Consider the following 17,310-nt stretch of genomic DNA (forward strand, 5'->3'; position numbering starts at 1 on the left):
TGAAAGATAGACAATCCAGTAGAAAAATGAACAAATGATGTGAACACAAAAGAAGATATCCAAATGGCCAATAAGAATATTCACTCGCCATTGGATACAGCAAATTAAAACCATTATATGATAAATTACTTTTCACTTATCAAAATGTCAAATGAAAACACAGAGAAGCACAGACGCATATGCAGGCACACACATACACACACACAATCAATCAAAGGAGTAGAGAGGATGTGAAACAAGTATAACTCTCCCACATTGATAGTGGGAGTGTAACTGTTAAAACCATGTGCAACATTCTTTGATAGCATCTACTAAAGCTGAGTGTGCATTCCCTCTGATTAATTCCACTGGTAGATACACACCCAAATAAAATGTATGCAATGTCACCCAAGGACACGTGCATACTGCTTACAGCAGCTCTGTAATAGCCCAAACCCAAAACAAACCAAATGCCCACCAATGGAGGAATGAATAAGTAAATGGTACCATTTTCATACAATAAAATGTATTGTATGAATACATTTTATTTATGGCAACAAGAATGAACTACTGCTACACTGCTAGGTAAAACAAGATGTCTAAATTGCAAAAATGCTTGAATTGAAAAACCAAAAAGAAACAGGAATAAAAAAGCAGACACTGTAGGACGTCACTTATATAAAGCTCAAAATATGCAATATTATATCTTGCTGTTAGAAGATAAAAAACTTAGTCAGAAGTTTGATAATGTTTACACTTGTAATGGCAGTAGTTGGCAGGAAACAAGAGGGGCTTCTGCAGAACTGTTTCATTTCTTGATCTGGTAGGTAGTTTACATAAGACTGTTCATTTTATAATTTATCAAGCTGTTACTTATTATTTGTGCATTTTCTATGTGTTTTTTTCTATACTTTGAAAAGAAGTTTAATTTTAAAAACAGCATGTATATAGAAACTTAAAACTGTAAAAACTGATCCCAAGGTCATATAAACCCCTTATACCCCGAAGACTAATCTTAGTGTCCAACACACATTGACGATAAACAATTGCTTTTTAAATTAATGAAACAAGGGATCAAACACATAAAAAAGTACGGTCATTATTTCCCAGCTGTCATTTATATGAATGCTCATCTGCTTTTTCTAGGAAAATATCCCCATACAGATTATTTCTAATGTTAAACCTGACAAACCTGACCTGCTCTTTTCCTCTTTTATTCAATTAACATAAAAATTAACTGAGAAGTTTCTTCAAAATACACACCTCTCCTACTCACTCATGCTACCATTTAGAATTAAATCTATTTGCAGCAGATGAAATTGCTTTATATTGGGCCACAAAACAAGAATTCTCATATTTTGAAAGCTGTGAAATAATTATCATCAAGTCACTATGTTCTGAAACTTTATAAGATAATTATCACTAACATTGTTTATAGTTAAGATGGTCTATTTCAAACATTTTGCATAATGACTTAGGTCAAGCAGGAATTTAGATATGTTGCCTTGAGCAAAACCACTGACTTCCATCAAATGGAGCTTGCTTTCTTTCTTTTTTCTTCCCGATGACTAAATTTTTTTTATTTATTTTTATTTTATTATTATTATTATACTTTAAGTTTTAGGGTACATGTGCACAATGTGCAGGTTTGTTACGTATGTTGTAAGCTTTAGGCATCTTTGGTGGTTTTCTTGACCTGTTATAAATAGTCTTCAAAAGAAAATTTTAGAAACTAACATATAAATGTCTTTGATGAGCCTGATGTGATTTCAAGACATTTTTTACCCGGTCACGGATCTCATCGCAGTTTGAAGGTGAACAGCAATCAGAATGAAACCTGTAGGCAAAAAATAAGTTTTATTTTTATTAATAAAATCAGGTACTGATTCTAAGCTATACTATCAAGCTTTCACAGTATGTTCAACAAATAGTCTTAATAAAGGTTGGCATACATTTGGGAGAACATACCTATATATCTGACCATTTTAATGATTTCCACACATAGTTATTTGGAGCTTTAATTAAAGATACAGATTTTCATATGAAAACAATAATTCTATGTACAATGCCTTTACATATAGTTCCTATTCTCTAGTAATCATACCCTCAAACTGTGTGAAAAAATTCCTTTCTGCAGAGAAAAAAATACCTAATTTTCTGAAACAAAATGTGTATAACAGACAAAAATATTTACAATTTAATCATGCTCATTTTTTCAGAATACAGAGCAACATAGAAGTTATATGGTTTCTTTTCAACACAGATGATATCGTCTCTCTAGTCTCAGCTAAGAATAAATGCATCTAAAAAATTGAAAAATGTGACTTTATTATTAGAGTCTGGGGGTTGAAATTAAAGATATGAAAGAAGAAACAAAGCATCTTTCTCTTTTGTACGCCCTTTTCAAATTCAAAACTGACACTAGTATAGATAAATGACTTTATTTCATATAATGAAAATGTCTAATTATAATGCATATATATAAAGTGTTATTAATAATTCCCTTATAATGAAATAGGTAAAATGTTGCTATGTTGCTTAAATCTTTGCCTTGTTTTCTTCCCAGTTTGTCCTTTTTTTTTTTTGAGACGGAGTCTCGCTCTATCACCCATGCTGGAGTGCAATGGCGCAATCTTTGTTAACTGCAACCTCCACCTCCCAGGTTCAAGCAATTCTCCTGCCTCAGCCTCCTGAGTAGCTGGGATTTCCCGCCACTACACCTGGCTAATTTTTGTATTTTTAGTAGAGAGGTTTCATCATGTTGGTCAGGCTGATCCTAAACTCCTGACCTCGTGATCCGCCCACCTTGGCCTCCCAAAGTGCTGGGATTACAGGCATGAGCCCAGTTTGTTCTTAAAAGCTACAAAATCATATGTTTATACAAAGTATAAACTACTAAACAGGATGTATTATACAATCTACTTTAAAGAATGCAGTAAGTAATGAATAATCAATTACCTAAATTTTAATCTCCTGTATATATAAAAGCAAGTTCTACTGCACCTATGAAAAATACATTAGCAGGCTTTGTTATTTGCAATATATATAGCACATCTTGGAAATCTGAGATCCAAATATGCAGCTCTGAGGATCCACTGGATCTCTTCAATGATACTATTAGAGGATCCACTAGTCTGTGCTGTGGGATAAGGAATGCTTGCTTGCCAATCTAATTTCATTTATAAAAGTCAAAACTTTAAGCATGATTCAAAAGAATATCAGCTCCTTTTTCAGTAGATTTGCTAGTATTTCTTGGTCTAATTTTAGTAATAACTCAAAACCTCACACAAATTTTAAATTATAATATTAATATTTACACATTGAGAAGGGAACAACTTCTGAAATACAACACTTATAACCAAAATTGAAACCATTTTATGTTGTGCTAACTTTACTGGAGGAATTTCTTAAATGGGCACAAAGCAAAAACCACCTTCACTATAAATAAAGCAATTCATTTGATTAAAGCCATTGGGAAAGTTTCTAAAAATCTGTTTATATACATGATTAAGGAGTCAGCATTTTACTGCAATCTTACAGAAAACTTAATTTCAATAAATATTTACACAGATAAATTCCTATAACTGTATGTTCTGTCATACATCATCCACGCAAAACTTCCAATTTTGCCTGGAACATATAATCCACATTTACATCAGTTTAAATTGTTTATTGATTTCAATAGATTGTATAAACACCCTACAAGTATACTGCTTAGTGACCTATAAAAAGCCATTTCAGAGAATGTCTTATATTTAAAGATGCGGTACTGAGTGTTGAAAAGAATAAAATGTTTTTGTTCCCAGTAGTATGTCTTAGACATTTTATCTTCCTTTAGAGACTAATCTGGATATTTAGAAAATACACTCAAATCAAAGGTGTTCTGCTTTAGTGAAAGTAAAAAAAGCTTATCTGTCATGCCTGCCCCAGAGAGTATATCAACAAAATGTTAATTTGTATAGGTAAATTCAAAACTAAACTGCCATTGTATTCTTTTATTTTAAAATTACCTAACCTTCCTCAAGTTATAGTTAAAATAGGTAACGTTTAACATTAGAATCACTCATTTTCTTCTAGCAAAGAACTTACTACATCTATCATCCTGAGTGAAAATAATGTGTAAATGCCACCGCTATCTACTCTAGGCCCTTCCCCACACTGAAATATGAATAAAGGGACAGCTAACTTTAGCTGTCATCAATGAAGAATTTTTGAATATAGCCTCAATGACAAATTGATCAATCCAGAAAAGACTAAGGTCAAAAGCTGGAACAAAATTGCATTCAAAGATAAAGTAACACGGAACAAAAATTAACACTGTACTAGAGTGGTAGGTTTACAATTGGAGAGTTCTGCAAAATATGTGAAAAGGTAGAAAAATAAAAGTATTTATAAAAGTAAAGAAAAACAAATTTATTTATAAAAGTAAATAATATTTATTTATAAAAGTATTTATAAAAGTTTATTATAAAAGTAAACAAAAACATATCCAAGGAAATACAGATTTAAAAAATTCTGGAAAACTTACAGAGATGACAAAGGACCTAATCAACAAAATCACAAGAGATGAATTCTAAAAGTCGGTAAAAAAGAAAGGAGCACCAATTGTATGTCTAAACGGCTGGGCAGATGAGGAAATCAAGGAAAGTCCCCTGATACTGAGATGCAAGTCATCAACTTCAGCAGAAAAACCTCTCTTCCAGTTTTTCTCCTGAATTTTTGATGTTGTTGTTGTTGTTTGTGTGTGTGCGCACCTATGTTAACGATTCCATGATTCCCCCACTACCCTGCAACAGGCATGATTCTAATGGACTAGAAGCAACCTTAATCAAAATTCCCTATCTCAGGATTGGGGTGTACAACATGCCTCCATACATCCATTATGAATACTTTCAAAGCTAATAAGTAAACAGACAAACCTATATGTTTAAAATAGATTTGTTTTAATACAGCATCCAAACTAACACACTGTTGTTCAACTCATCAGCTTTGAGTTAAACTTTTGATATATTCTCTACAGTTAATTAAATCTTTGTTAATTATGTCTGATGGCCCCAGTACACACTATAGGAATTTGGCGTGCTTACTTTATCTTTCTGACACGAGCTGTAAAGATACATCGATTTCCATGTTGTTCAGTGTCCAGTGTTTCTCTTACATATAGAAAAAAACTTGTATAATTTTTTAACCAGGATTGATTTACTTTCAACTTATTACAGAAACATGGTTTTCTATATTACTATTTGTGACAGAGGCAAGGAATTTCCAATTTCAATTTTAAAATATATGAAAAGGAACTATTTATTTCACATCCAAATTATAACAGGATCAGACTCTGGTTGCCATAGCATTTTTAAAGGGAGAGCTGGAATCTTTGCATGATTAAGATGCTCTTAGGGAGCTGCGGGAAGGTTGTTTGAGAAAACTAGATACCATCTACCAACAATATATAGATAGCCATTACGAATAAATAAAAAATATAATCTGCGTTGTGTTTACACTTAAGGCAAGCCTATAATATTAAATTCCTCTGAATCTACTAAAAACAATCACATATATGACTTTTCACTTTTAAGAACTATAATCTGTAATTAAGGTTAATGTGACCCATATCTGCTTAATAAACTCACATCTAGAGAACTGTGCTAGGAAGAAATATCTAACATTATCTAATATGTAATATATTCTAAACAAAAACAATTTAAGCCTTTTAAAATCAAATTACACTTTTATAAATATTTATTTCACATGCATAATTGCTGCTTCCCCTTCTAATACTTATTATTCAAAGATCAGTACAGAAATGAAGACCGCACATAATTACCTTTCCCTGAGAGAAGCTCTATTTAACACAGGGCTTGGAGAATGCTTTGGTATTGTTGAGGGTGCTGAATGGACCAGTAAGGTCCTCGCTGAATGCTGGGGCTTACTACGCGACCTTGAGCTCAAATACTCTTCACATTTTTCTAAAGAGTCGTCGAAGTCTCTCCCATGGGGTGTCCTGATAACCTGCTTTAAAAATTATATATATATAGATATACACATATAGATACATATGTATATAACATAATATATAGTAATATAGTATGCACAGTAGTAATATGCGTGTGCACACACACACTCATTTTATAAAAGTAATAAAACAAATATATGCCACAGCTATAAAGATAAAATTCAGAATATAGTAATTAGTCACTGTAATATTAAATATTAAATATATCAAGATTGTTCATTATACATAAAATTTATAAGATAGTTCAAAAGGCTTTTGAGTAGTGGTGGGGTTCACGTAGGGATGTGTGTATCTAAAACAAAGAATACATCCACATAAACCAAGTGGTAGCCTAGTTTAGCTATCAGATCAAACAGAACTAGATTCAAATTCAGGTCTAATACTCATTCACTACTTCATTTGTTCTGGGAATGGACACATGAACAAATCAGGAAAGACAAATGAATAAATTCCTGCTCCTGTGGAACATATATTCTGGTAAAATATATATTCTAATAAGAAGAGATAAATGTAAAACACAAAAACACACCAAGATAAAGAAGTAGAATAGAGTGTGTTAAAGGATATTAAGTAACATGAGAAGAAGGGGGGTTAAGTGCTGATGGGTGGGATGGAAAGAGTACGCAGGAAAAGGAACTGTAATTTTAAATGGGATAGTCAGTAGGAACCTCACCGAGACCTGAAGACCTCGGTAAAGACCGTAAGACCTAAGTCACGAAGATTATCTGTGGAAAGACTATGCCAGAAGAGAGAAAAATAAGTGCAAAGATCTTGGGAGTAGGAGGAGGACATGCTTGATATTAGCAAGGGAGCCAGTGGAGCTCGACTAGGTAGTAAGAAATGAGGTCAAAAAGGTAGGTTTTAAGAAATTAATCTTTTATTCTGAGAGAAAAATATGTCCTGACTTTTTCCTTCTATAAATAGGACATCCCAGGCTATTATATTGAGAATAGTCTGCAGAGGGGCCAAGGGTCCTGGCAGGAAATCAGCTAGGAACCTGTTATAATAAAATCTGGAAAAGGATGCTGGCTTTGGCCAGAATGACTACAATGGAGGTGAGAAGTGATCAGATTCAGAATATATTTAGAAGACACAGCCAACAGGTCACAACTGGTCTCGATGTCAAAGATGACACTAAGGTTTTCTGTCCTAATCAACTAGAAGGGTTGGGTTTGTATGAATTAGATATACTCTTCCAATTGTAAGCATAGAAAATTAAGATATTAGGAGTCTAGTTTTGGACATATTAAGCTTCATGTATCTATTATCTATTAATCATTCAATATATTAGAGCAGAGTATGGGGGAAAGTCCAGGATGAAAATATAAATTGGTAATTACTAGAGTCTAAATGGTATTTAAAGGTATTTCACTGGGTGATATTGCCAAGGAAGTAAAAGTAAATCAAAAGTAGAAAACATCTGAAGAATTAGCCCTGGGAATACTCCAATATTTAGAGGCTTGAAAGATGAAAAGAAAACATTACTGAAGAGTAGCCAGGGAAGAAAGGAAAGAAACACAAGAATGTGTTGTTTTGGAAGTCAGTAAACAATGTATTTCAAGGAAGGGGGAGTAACTAATGGGTAAATATAATTTGATAGGTCAAGTTAGAAAAGACAGACCTTTGGATGTTAGTAACAGTGAGGTCATTGATAACATCAACAAAAATAGCTTTAATGGAGTGACAAGAGTGAAAATCTGAAGTTGAGTTCAAGAGAGAATAAGAGGAGAGGAATTGGATTCATTTAACAAATATTTGAGTTCCAGTCATGTCCTAAGTTTTGGGACTACAATAGTGAACAAAACAAAGTCTCTGCCTTTAAGAGTTTACGTTATAGCAGTGCTATTTGTTAAATATTTGACCTTTTAGACAGCTATCTAATTCTTCTCAGACTCATTTCCCTCACATGAAAAATAATAATAGCTAGCTTATATAGATCTTCCATTATTTACTTAAACTATATTGCAGGATGTCTAGGTATATAAATTAGTTGCCCAATAAATGTATGTCATTTGTTATTAAAATGTAAGTCCAGCATAGGTTTTGTTTCAACACTACCATAATTTTCACTATTTTCCAAAATTACAACAAATAATAAGTCAGTGGTCAGCTGAGAGAATCATGCTTTCATTCCAGAACCTAATAGAACATAGTTCAAATGACTCAGTTACAGTCCCCAATAACTGACCAACAAGAAATATGTGATCAAGATTGAAGAAAAACATAAAATTGCTCCATTTTTAGCTATTCAGAGACAAAACAAAAACACAGTAAATGTTAAAAACAAGATCAAGGAGGTTGATGGTCAACAGTGTAAGTGTTTATGTTAAGAGACGCAGAAGAGGTAGCTCACACCTGTAGTCTCAACTATTCAGGAGGCTGAGGCAGGAGAACCTTGCGCTCAGGAGTTCTATGTTGCAGTGAGCTATGACTGCACCACTGCACTCCAGCCTGGGTGACGCAGCAAGACTCTGTCTCAAAGAAAAAGAAAAGAAAAAAAAAAAGGAAAGACAAGAAAGGAAAAGAAAGTGGGAGAAGGTGTCACACTGTTGTTTCTAGAATATATCCAAATACGAGTCACTTTGCTTGGATTATTTTCTTTTTATCAATTTCAATGTCAACTGAGACATGTTAGATGGCAGACCACTTCATTTTTATCTGCTAAATTTTCTCCCCAAACTAGTCAGCAATGCTTTATACAAAGCCTTTTATAGGTGACTACCACTGAATTTCTATCAGAATATTCACTGAGAATCTCTTGAACATGTTAGCTAGAACTCAAACCTAAAGAAATACAAAAATTTAAACTCACAATCCAGATGAGGCAGGGCATATACAGAAGGATAAATGACAATAAGATATGCTGAAGTGTCAAACACATTCCAATGACAACAACTGCAAAAAGAAATTCAAAGGAATGAAAGACTTCTAATGGTCTTAATGGTGGAGGTCTAATTGAGAAAGTAGAATTGAAATCAAAGCCACACATAGAGGAAAGGAGGAGAAAAGCCATTCAGAATAGGAAAAAGGCACAAGAAAAGACGAGCAAAGATGAAAAATGAATAACAGTTTGCCTATTTCTATACAAATGTAATAGAGAATATCATAGAGGTGGGAGGGACACATTGTACAAGAATCTTAAATGCTGTAACTCAATAGTATTCAACATTTATTAAGCATCTTCTGCGTGTAAAGTAGCAAACAAAGCAGGGAACAACAATCACGGGTGTTAAATAAATATATTAGCAAGGGAGCCAGTGGAGCTCTCAAAAAAAGTTACAATACAGAATATAAGACATCAAGGACAAGTAATGAGAAAGGAAATTAGAGCTAAATAGACATGAAGTAATTGTGCAATGGGAACACAGCTTGAATATATTCCTTCCATGGAATTAGAGTGTATGCTTTGGAAAGTCTTTTATCTAAATAAGGGGTTAGGAGGTATAACGAAAGGGTAGGTCTCTTTGATAAGAATCCATTTCAAACTTAAAGCCTTCAGCCTTAGCTTAAAAAATGTTTCCATAGCTCTTGTGAGTTTCCCTTAGATTATTTCCTTTCAAAAGCTAAATGGAATATTATCTCTTTAGCTCATCACAGAAGGGTTATATTTCTTGAGTATATCTTCAATAATACTGGCTTGGAGTCCAAAAACTTGAGTTCAAATCCCTGCTGCTTATGAGACCCTGAGCAAGTCATTTACCCTATTGAGGCTTTAGTTTCCTTACCTATAAACTGAAGACATAATCTTACAGATTTGACAGAAAAATTAAATGAAAGAAAAGTGAAAACACTAGTGGAGAGCTTGGCTCATAATTTTCTTCTGTGTATAGCATTTATACTTCAGCATAAAAAAGGCCTTTTTTACGTTTATGAAAAGAGTTTTTTAAATGACTTTCTATGAACCCACAAATGCAACAGTTTCAATATGGCAAATGCTAAAATGTATCAAGATGAAAAAATAACCAATATTTTTAAACTAATCTGAAACTGGTACAGGTAAAAAAGGAAACTTCATACACTAAAGTCATTGTGATTAATGACATGCTCTTCAAATCTATGATACGTAGAGTTTTTATACCACACGTATGAAATAAGATTCCTGAAAAGTTGCTTACACAGTAAGTTGACAAATCATATTAATGGCCATAAAAATGTTATATTTACAAAAACCTCAAGGTCAAATTAGTGTGGGTGAGAATTAACTACTACAAATAATGGGAACTAGAAAATTCAGTTACTCAACAAATATTTGTTGTAAGCCTACACAGTGCCTAGTACCACACACTATTCTCTAAAGTTTCTCTTCTGTCATAGGGCAGAAGAGTTCAGAAATAAACAGAAATAATTCAAACGGAATTAGCTGAGAAGTAGTTGAGAATAAGGACCATAGGACAGATGTACAGTGCAGGTACAACTTGCAGGATGGTCAGAGGAAAGTATGGTTCTGAAAGGGGAAAAAGTAGATATGGGTAACTGAAATCAGTTTCTCAATCTTGCCAAGAACATTCCTTAGTGAATCTTACATCAAGTAAATGATCAATTCCTATCTTATCTGATTTAAACATTTATATGCGCACTATCTGATTTGGTTTAAGTAAGATGTACTTTTTTTACACTGAAGCCGAATTTAAAAGATATTCTAAAATAATACAATAAGAAAATAATTCCCAAATATATCAGTTCTTGAGGGGAACCCCTCCCCTCTTAGACCACTGTTCTATTCACTTACATACAAAAACTTTTTAAATCCTCACAACAACCTTATGAGGTAGACATTTTTATTATCTGTACCTTATTGGTAAGAAAATAAAAGCAAAATCAAACAGCTGTTAAGCAGTGGGGGTTCCAGACCAATTATATATGAGGGATCTATGGCAGAAACAAATTGCAAACTCTCATAGCCCAAGCCTAACAGGATTTCTACAAGGGAAGTCCCACAAAGGATGGGCTCACAATATGATTTACCAATAATCCAATATACACAGCTAAGGAACAAACTGACAAACTGAGAAAGAAAGAAAACATTCCCAACTAAAGTTATAATGTGATCACAACAATGCTACCAAATCATTCAAGGACAGTACAAGAAAGGATAACTATAGGCCACCCTCAGTTGTGGCCATATATGGAAAAATCATAACTAAAATATTTTAATTTGGGAATGTTAAAGAATAAGCTAGAAGAACACAACATGACAAGGCAGTTTATTCAAATAATACAAGGATGGATTATCATTAGAAAATTTATCAATTCACCATAAAAAAATTATCATCTCAACAGGTGCTGGAAATAGCATTTGATAATATTCAATATCCATTCATTCTATATATATACATATATATTCTATTCAAACAAGGAATTTCAAGGGAACTTCCTTAACTTGCTAAAGAATAGCTAACAAAACTTTACTGCAAATAATATTTATATGTGTGGAAATTTATAGATTATCCTTTCAAAGACAAGAATACACACTGCATTAGTCTACACTACAGCATGTTAGGCAATACTGCAGTAGCAAATTAAGTTTGAAAATCAATGGCTTGACATCATAAACGTTCATTTTTCCTCCACTATATGGTAACACAGTTTAGCAAGAGAAATTATACAAAACTGCCCAGGGACTTATGCTGATAAAACATGCTAAACAAATTATAACTGTACTATCTAGAACCTGAAGCTTCATTGTCACTGTAACAATAAGAGTGTTTGCATTAGTCCATTTTCATGCTGCTGATAAAGACACACACGAGACTGGGAAGAAAAGGAGGTTTAATTAGACTTACAGTTCCACATAGCTGGGGAGGTTTCACAATCATGGCTGAGGGTGAAAGGCACTTCTTACAGGGTGGCGGCAAGAGAGAATGAGGAAGAAGCAAAAGCAGAAACCCCTGATAAACCCATCAGATCTCATGACACTTATTTACTATCACGAGAACAGCATGGGAAAGACAGGCCCCCATGATTCAATTTCCTTCCCCTGGGTCCCTCCTACAACATGTGGGAATTCTGGGAGATACAATTCAAGTTAAGATTTGGATGGGAACACAGCCAAACCATATCATTCCACCCCTGGCACCTCCAAATATCATGTTCTCACATTTCAAAACGAATCATGCCTTCCCAGCAGTCCCCCAAAGTCCGAACTCATTTTAGCATTAACCCAAAAGTCCACAATCCAAAGTCTCATCTGAGACAAGGCAAGTCCCTTCTGCCTATGAGCCTGTAAAACTAAGAACAAGCTAGTTACTTCCTAGACACAATGGGGGTGCAGGTACTGGGTAAACACAGCTGTTCCAAATGAGAGAAACTGGCCAAAACAAAGGGGTTACAGGGCCCATGCAAGTCTGAAATCCAGTGGGGCAGTCAAAGCTTTTCCAGGCGCATGGTGCAAGCTGTCAGTAGATCTACCATTCTGGGATCTGAAGGATGGTGTCCCTCTTTTCCCACTCCACTAGGCAGTGCCCCAGTAGGGACTCTGTGTGGGGGCTCTTCTGCACTGCCTTAGCACAAGTTCACCATGAGGGTTCTGCCCCTGCAGCAAATTTCAGCCTGGGCATCCAGGAGTTTCCATACATCTTCTGAAAACTAGGCGGAGGTTCCCAAACCTCAATTCTTGACTTCTGAGCTCTCGCAGGCTCAACACCACATGGATGCTGCCAAGGCTTGGGGCTTCCGCCCTCTGAAGCCAGAGCCCAAGCTCTACATTGGCCCCTTTAGCCATGGCTTGAGTCGCTGAGACACAGGGCACCAAGTCCCTAGGCTGCACACAGCACAGGGACCCTGGGCCCAGCCCATGAAACCACTTTTTCCTACTGGACCTCTGGGCCTGTGATTGGGAGGGGCTGCCATGAAGGTCTCTGACATGACCTGGAGACATTTTACCTATGGTCTTGGGGATTAACATTAGGCTCCTTGCTACTTATGCAAATTTTGCAGCTGGCTTGAATTTCTCCCCAGAAAATAGGTTTCTCTTTTCTATCACATAGTCAGGCTGCAAATTTTCCAAACTTTTATGCTCTGCTTCCCTTATAAAACAGAATGCCTTTAATAGTACCCAAGTCATCTCTTGAATGCTTTGCTGCTTAGAAATTTATTCTGCCAGATACCTTCAATCATCTTTCTCAAGTTCAAAGTTCCACAAATCTCTAGGGCAGGGGAAAAATGCCACCAGTCTCTTCACAAGAGTCACCTTTACTCCAGTTCCCAAAAAGCTTCTCATCTCCATCTGAGACCACCTCAGCCTGGATTTTATTGTCCATATTGCTATCAGAATTTTTGCCAAAGCCATTCAACAAGTCACTAGGAAGTTCCAAACTTTCCCACATTTTCCTGTCTTCTTCTGAACCTTCCAAACTGTTCCAACCTCTTCCTGTTACCCAGTTCCAAAGTCGCTTCCACATTTCCAGGTATCTTTTCAGCAATGCCCTACTCTACTGGTACCAATTTACTGTATTAGTCTGTTTTCACACTGCTGATAAAGACATACACAAGACTGGGAGGAAAAGAAGTTTGACTTACAGTTCCACATGGCCGGGGAGGTTTCACGTTCATGGCTGAGGGCAAAAGGCACTTCTTACATGGCAGCAGCAAGAGAGAATGAGGAAGAAGCAAAAGCAGAAACCCCTGATAAACCCCTCCGATCTCTTGACACTTACTTACAATTATTAGGAGAATAGCATGGGAAAGACCGGTCCCCGTGATTCTATTACTTCCCCCTGGGTCCTTCCCACAACATAGGGGAATTCTGGGAGATACAATTCAAGTTGAAGTTTGGGTGGTGACACAGCCAAACATATCAATGTTTATATTAACTCTTCTATGCTTTGCCCTGGAACTGATCCACAAAATTTCCATGCACAGTCTATTGGCTAGAACTAGGCCCCATCTACCTGCAATTAGGCTTAGAAGTATGGGAAAGTGTGTGTATAGCCAATAAGTAAGAAATGTCTCTGCCACATTCGCTATTGCCAGTTTTATCTGCAGTATTGAAGATCCTGGTAAGCTGAGAAAAAGATCATGAAAGGCAAAAATAAAATTCTTTATCTATAGATGGTAAGTTTACCTCTATAAAAAAAATCCAAGAACATCTATTACAAGATTGTCATACAAAAATCAATTCCAAACCTATACATCAGTAAAACAACAAAAATGTAATTTTACCAAAAAAAAAAGTCCATTCACAATAGGAACAAGCCATAAGGTTTCTAGGAATATGTCTAATAAACAATGTACAACACACTAATGGAAAAACATGTAACTTTAGTGAGACATGAGAACTGAGACCATCTGCATTCATATGGCTTAACTATCAGAACAAAGAACTAAGACCTACCTACTACGACATGACACTCTCATGAGTTCTTCAATTCTTGCCCAGGAAAATAAAGCTATAAACCAGTAAATAACTTCGTTATTTTCCTCAAGACCTTCCCATAAATCATTTACCTGAGAAACAGACTGCTCAATCATCAATCAGCTACCTTCTCCAAACAACAGATTCTGAATACTGGCAAACAGTTCCTATCTTAGGACAACAGATCACTCAACTGAACAAATCCCTTCCTTATCAAAATAGTGTTTACTTGTCAAGACTTTAAGACCCATGCCTTTATTCCATTAATCCTAAACTTTTATATCACAAACTTTGCCTACTAGAATCCCACACTGAAAGCTCTCTTAAAACACTCAAGCCCAGTTCCCAAAACCATATAAATATCAGCCATTAACCTTCCTCTTTCAGAGACAACAATAAGACTGTCAAGATGGTGCTCTCCCACACTGTATTATGTCATAAACTCAGCTTTGCATATCAACAGGTTATTCAGTTTGTGATGGACTTCTGACCAGATGGCAGTTGACAATCCTAGAAGTCCAATAAGATCCAATAGGCCCTTTTGCTGCCACAGCTAAGATCTTCAACTTAGAAATACCAAATTTCTCTGTGACTTCTTTTAGCCTCTCTCTTCAGGGGTCTCTATGGCTATAATGGTGAAGTGGGTCTCGGTACTGAGCCTCAGCTCCAATTTCCTTTGGTTAAGCTCTCAATCACTGAGTTACCCTGTCTTTCAGAAATGCAGAAGACTTTCAGTAATCTATTAATTATCTGATCATATTTGAACATTTGTATGCCAGGGAGAAACCTGGCTCATTACTAACAATACTAATATGTATCTCTTTGTCTTTGTCACTTTTTGAGGGGATTCTATAAAAGAAAGTTCCTAGAGAAGTGAACAGACAAAAGCCACTAAATCCATTTTTGAGCCAGGCCCAAAGACTCACAGGTTTAGCTGTTCTCATTGTACCAACATCCTTATAGTAAAATCTTTGCCCTGGGTCACTTGTCAAAATACCATGAAAACGTTCCTCTGTTTTGTTTTGTTTTTTTAATTGTTTTCTTCATGAGAGAAATTTCCTCTGTGAGAGACTGCCTCCAAATCTCTCATGTTTCTAGAATTGCAAATCTGTCCAGTCTTCAATTTGGAATAAGCAACTATTAAAATGAGGCGCAAAGACAAAATGCACACAAGTAATATATTTGACCAACACCGCCAGACTCATGGATTTATTTCAGTCTAGGTCCATGCCCCTTCCAAGTTGTATTCAAGCTTCCTACATGTATTCATACTAGAACTTTAAATTATACACTTATTTTTCTAAACAGCATGATTTCACCAAGGATATTTTAGACTTACAATGGCAACTTTGGAGAGTTTTTTATATAAATAAAACTGTTTGTTTGAAAGGTACCTTAAAATGGAAAGAAGCAAAATCTCACACATCCAATGGTCTATATTTCCTAATTGTTACGACAAAATTTATTTTTTAATCCAGATTCTAAAAATTCTTCCTTAAAAGATTTGCTAGCCAAGGCAAATTAAAAATATAAAATGTTAAAACCATTTGCCTTTGAGATGCCTTCACATTCCAATTTGAAAGATACAGCATTTATCCCACTATTCCCTATCTCCTGTGTTATGTTCCTCCATCACCCTCAGGCCTCTATCCTTCCTTTTGCCCGCTTTCCTTTCCATCTGACCTGCTAGAAACAAAAGTTCAGTAACTTCTTAAAGGTAAATCCCCTTCAGAATGGGACAAGTGTCATGTGGTTGACTTTTAAGCCCTGGTCTGTTGATTTTTAAGCTTCTGGGATGAAAACCACTGCCAAAGACTCTCCAAAGCCTAAACAAGATAAACAGGAATTTGCAGAAAAATTTAGAATTCTGTGAACTCCAACCTAGTCCTTGTACATTTTCTTGTATCAATAAATGGTATCATCAAACATTGAGTTGTGAAAATCAGAAATCTAACAATTTTTCTTAACATTGCAGAGCTAAGTTCCTTTCAATGCTCTTTGATTTCAAAGCCTTCCTGGCTATTTTTGCCTAGCTCCTGGAATTAAAAAAAAAAAAAAAAGCCTAGAGGTATTTTTACTGGGATCTTGCTAATTTTTAAATTACTCTAGGTAGAGAACATATTCAAAACATCAAATTTTTCTCTATGAGAACACATTCAGTCATGTGTTCTCATTGTTAAGCACGCATTGCTTAACAATGGGGATACCTTCTGAGAAATACGTCATTAGGCGACTTTGTCACCATGCAAACATCATAGAGTGTACTTACATAAATCTAGATGGTATGGTCTACAACACACCTAGGCTATAGTGGTATAGCCTATTGTACCTAGGCTACAAACCTGTACAACTTGTTACTGTACTGAATGCTGTAAACAATTTTAACAGAATGATAAGGATTTTTGTATCAGACCTAAACAAAGAAAAAGTACATCAAAAATAGACATTATAATCTTACAAAACGACTGTCATATTTGTGGTCCATCGCTGGCCAAAACATCGTCACACAGCACTTCTTTTCCATTTTTCAGGTCTACTTTTCCAACATTAATTCTAAATATCTGTCTAATATCTCTACGGCTATCACCCTCCATTACTACCGCCCCAATCTAACCTATCACTTCTCACCTTGACTATTCAATGGCCTACTAACTTGTCTACCAGCATCCACTCTTTTCTCAGTCCATTCATTTTCCATACTGCAATTCAGAGTGATATTTTCAAATATAAATCTCGCCATGTCATCTTGCTGTTTAAAATCATTTCATTTGCTCCCATTGTACTTAGGATAATTACCAAAATCTCCAATATGGCCTAAAAGATTTAATCCCTACCTGCTTCTACAGGCTCAATTTACACTATGTACCTATTCATGTCTTTACTTCCAGCAATACCAATCTTTTAGTTGCTTAGCCACTGAACCTTAATAAATGCTATTTTCCCTTTTCTATTGCACATGCTCTTA

The 17,310-nt window shown here is 35.3% G+C and overlaps 1 protein-coding gene across 6 annotated transcripts in view; it reads right to left on the bottom strand.

The window, feature by feature from the left end:
- SPATA6 (spermatogenesis associated 6) overlaps positions 1 to 17,310 on the bottom strand; it is a 133,433-nt gene that overhangs the window by 47,542 nt on the left and 68,581 nt on the right. For 2 of the 6 annotated variants that reach the window (XM_003259006.4, XM_012511002.2), the window contains 2 exons: positions 5,804 to 5,988; positions 1,717 to 1,816 (listed from right to left, as the gene is read on the bottom strand). In XM_003259006.4, the coding sequence (XP_003259054.3) occupies positions 1,717 to 1,816; positions 5,804 to 5,988 (285 nt within the window). Of the gene's footprint in view, positions 1 to 1,716; positions 1,817 to 5,803; positions 5,992 to 17,310 lie in introns of all 6 variants that reach the window. The other 4 variants (XM_030823875.1, XM_030823876.1, XM_030823877.1 and 1 more) reach the window with 3 other exon arrangements.

Source organism: Nomascus leucogenys, chromosome 12 (assembly GCF_006542625.1).
Source record: "Nomascus leucogenys isolate Asia chromosome 12, Asia_NLE_v1, whole genome shotgun sequence".
Taxonomy (NCBI): Eukaryota; Metazoa; Chordata; class Mammalia; order Primates; family Hylobatidae; genus Nomascus; species Nomascus leucogenys.